This window comes from Zerene cesonia, chromosome 6 (genome assembly GCF_012273895.1).
Source record: "Zerene cesonia ecotype Mississippi chromosome 6, Zerene_cesonia_1.1, whole genome shotgun sequence".
NCBI classification, from domain to species: Eukaryota; Metazoa; Arthropoda; class Insecta; order Lepidoptera; family Pieridae; genus Zerene; species Zerene cesonia.
Window position 1 is genome coordinate 1,825,411 of NC_052107.1, and position 2,578 is coordinate 1,827,988.

General features: G+C 41.1%; 1 protein-coding gene across 1 annotated transcript in view; it reads left to right on the forward strand.

Annotated features, from left to right (window-relative positions):
* Positions 1 to 2,578, forward strand: part of LOC119840577 (nuclear factor NF-kappa-B p100 subunit) — a 20,660-nt gene that overhangs the window by 13,461 nt on the left and 4,621 nt on the right. Inside the window, exons 12-14 of the mRNA XM_038367265.1 lie at positions 272 to 447; positions 1,239 to 1,376; positions 1,736 to 1,911. Of these exons, the coding sequence (XP_038223193.1) occupies positions 272 to 447; positions 1,239 to 1,376; positions 1,736 to 1,911 (490 nt within the window). The remainder of the gene's footprint in view (positions 1 to 271; positions 448 to 1,238; positions 1,377 to 1,735; positions 1,912 to 2,578) is intronic.

The window sequence follows — 2,578 nt, forward strand, 5'->3', positions numbered from 1 at the left end:
AATCCATTCGTAGAGGCGTAAGGTCTGTAATCGACTTTACGCCTCAACAAATGTTCATGGGCGGTGGTAGCGCTTACCGTCAGGCGTCCCACCAGCTCCATTGCCGACTGTGACATAAAAAAAAAAGAGTCCCGCCTCGTGATCGTGACAATTTATTCATTTCATTGAATATTTTTCAGAATACATAGTTTTTTTTCAATCTCACAAGTTAATTAATCTAAAAAATATCCGTATAACTTTAAAATTTACATTTAATCAATGAATTTCGCAGATTCCTTCACATGACGCTATGCAGCAACCAGCCCAGTCTCCAATTCATAGTGAAGTTGGTGCACGATGCCGGCCTGGTGGGTCTACTGAACCTTCAGAACCACCAGATGAGGAGCATCCTCCACTTGGCGGTTATCAACGATCAGCCTAACTTGATACCCTTCTTGGTCGCTAAAGGTGAGATACCGACAGACAGACAGACAGACAGACAGACAGAGAGGCACGTGAACAAAGTTTGATGATTATTTTTTTATAAAAGAGCTGGTGCCTCTTGTGTTGTCCCATTTAAATTTGGTCTAGTCCTGGTCATTTGAAGGCAATTTGGTTTTTTATAAAAAATAATTACTGTTGTACATTTTCATACATTACTCGTAGTTTTATTCATTCATATATCAGCTGTTGTTCGTTATATTCATTTACTAGTTGTGCCCGGCGGTTTTATCCACGTTGTACCTGAAAGAAATTTCAAATGCAGTACCAGTAGTTGCTGTGATTAGCGCGTTCTAGCAAACAAACTCTTCAGCTTTATAATATTAGTATATCTTATATATAAAATTCACGTGTCAAAATTTTCGTTACCAAACTCTACCGAAACGGCTGGACCGATTCTTTGAAATTTTGTGTGCATATTTAGCATGTCTGAGAATTGGCCAACATCTACTTTTCATATCCCTAAATGATAAGAGTAAGGCAGAACAGTGTTTGCCAGGTCAGCTTGTGTGAAGTCCCGTGTACTGGGGTATGGGGCAGATGATACACATCTGTTTCACTGATCGATTTTCTTTATGGACATGTAGGTGATCAGCCTTCTGTGTCCTGCCAGACCGAGACATTTTTTTTTTTATTGTCCCCACCGGGAATCGAACCCAGGACCCCTCGGTTCTACGCTCACGCGTTTACCACTGTGCCAAGGAGGCGTCAGATCAGGACGGGTCAGCTTGTAGTAAGGTATAATTCCTGCACGGCAGGTTGCAACCCGATGCTCGAGGATGAGGATGGCAACAACGTGATCCACTACGCGGTTATATGCGAGACTTGCCTCCAGCCGCTGCTCCAAGCGATCCGGGAGCATGCCGTCCCGTGTGATATTGATGCTACTAATTATAGTATGTTACTATTTACTTTGATTATATTAGTGCTAATTGTAGTATGTTACTATTCACTTGCATTATGTTACTGCTAATCATAGTAAGTTAGTATATATTTACATTATAATTACTGTGGTATACTACTTGTAGTTATACTACTTCATATGGTTACAAGGTTATAATTAAAAAGGTTTGTAGGGTATTGAAGGTACTATAGACCTTTTAATTAAATGTATTGATTTCTGATATATGTTTGCTAGAAAATTGTTTTCATTTGGTCTCATTTTACCCTTGAACTTGACTAGGTGCTCACCGCTGACTCTTTTTATTTATGTTATTGAAATTTTGTGTGTGTGTGTGTTTTTTTTTCGCTACAGAGAAACAAACGGCCCTCCACCTGAGCGCTATATACGGCAGCGCGTCCAGCGCCCGCCTGCTGCTGGAGTTCGGGGCGAAGCGCCTGCGGGACAGCGAGGGCCGCGCCCCGCTGCACCTCGCCGCGCGGGACGACTGCGTGACCGTGTTACGGGCGCTGCTGGAGTATGGGGACCAGGTGGGGCATGGGAGATTGCTTTTTTTTTTAGATAGATTACCAGCTTGAATTTCGTTCGGTGAGTGTGGGGCCCATATCATTTTCCTTACCCTTCTCAGTCCTTTCCTTTATTCCTCTCGTCGATCCTTTCTTAATCCTTATCCAATTTATAGTCGGCAATCCATTTATAGAGGCGTAAGGTCTTTAATAAAAAAAGAGTATTGATCGTATGTATTACTCCTTACCCAAAGATGACACATAAAAAGGATTGTGTGGTTTTATGAAACCAGGGTAAAAGTGAATCTATTTTTTTTCTTTTTTTTTTTCTTTTTTTTTTCTTTCATTTTTCACATTATAGATATTTAATATTGGCCGCCATATTGTTCCCGCGAGAGCCTTTCACTTTATCCCAACTCCGCGGCCGACCGTCACGCGACGTGCGATACACAGACCAAGCAAATTTGAGACGATGTAATAAGTCTCAATTGAAAAGCTAGAGGCGCGTTTCGGTGGACAATATGGGACGGTTGGGGTTGAGAATGTTTTTTAATTTTTTTTTTTTTTTGGGTAAATAAATCGACGATAGCATGGGCGTGTTTTCGTTTGATTCTGGTGTAGTTTGATGTGTAAAAAATGACAGCTATTGCTTTTCATATAACAGCTATACGTATATAGCAGTGTGAAGTGC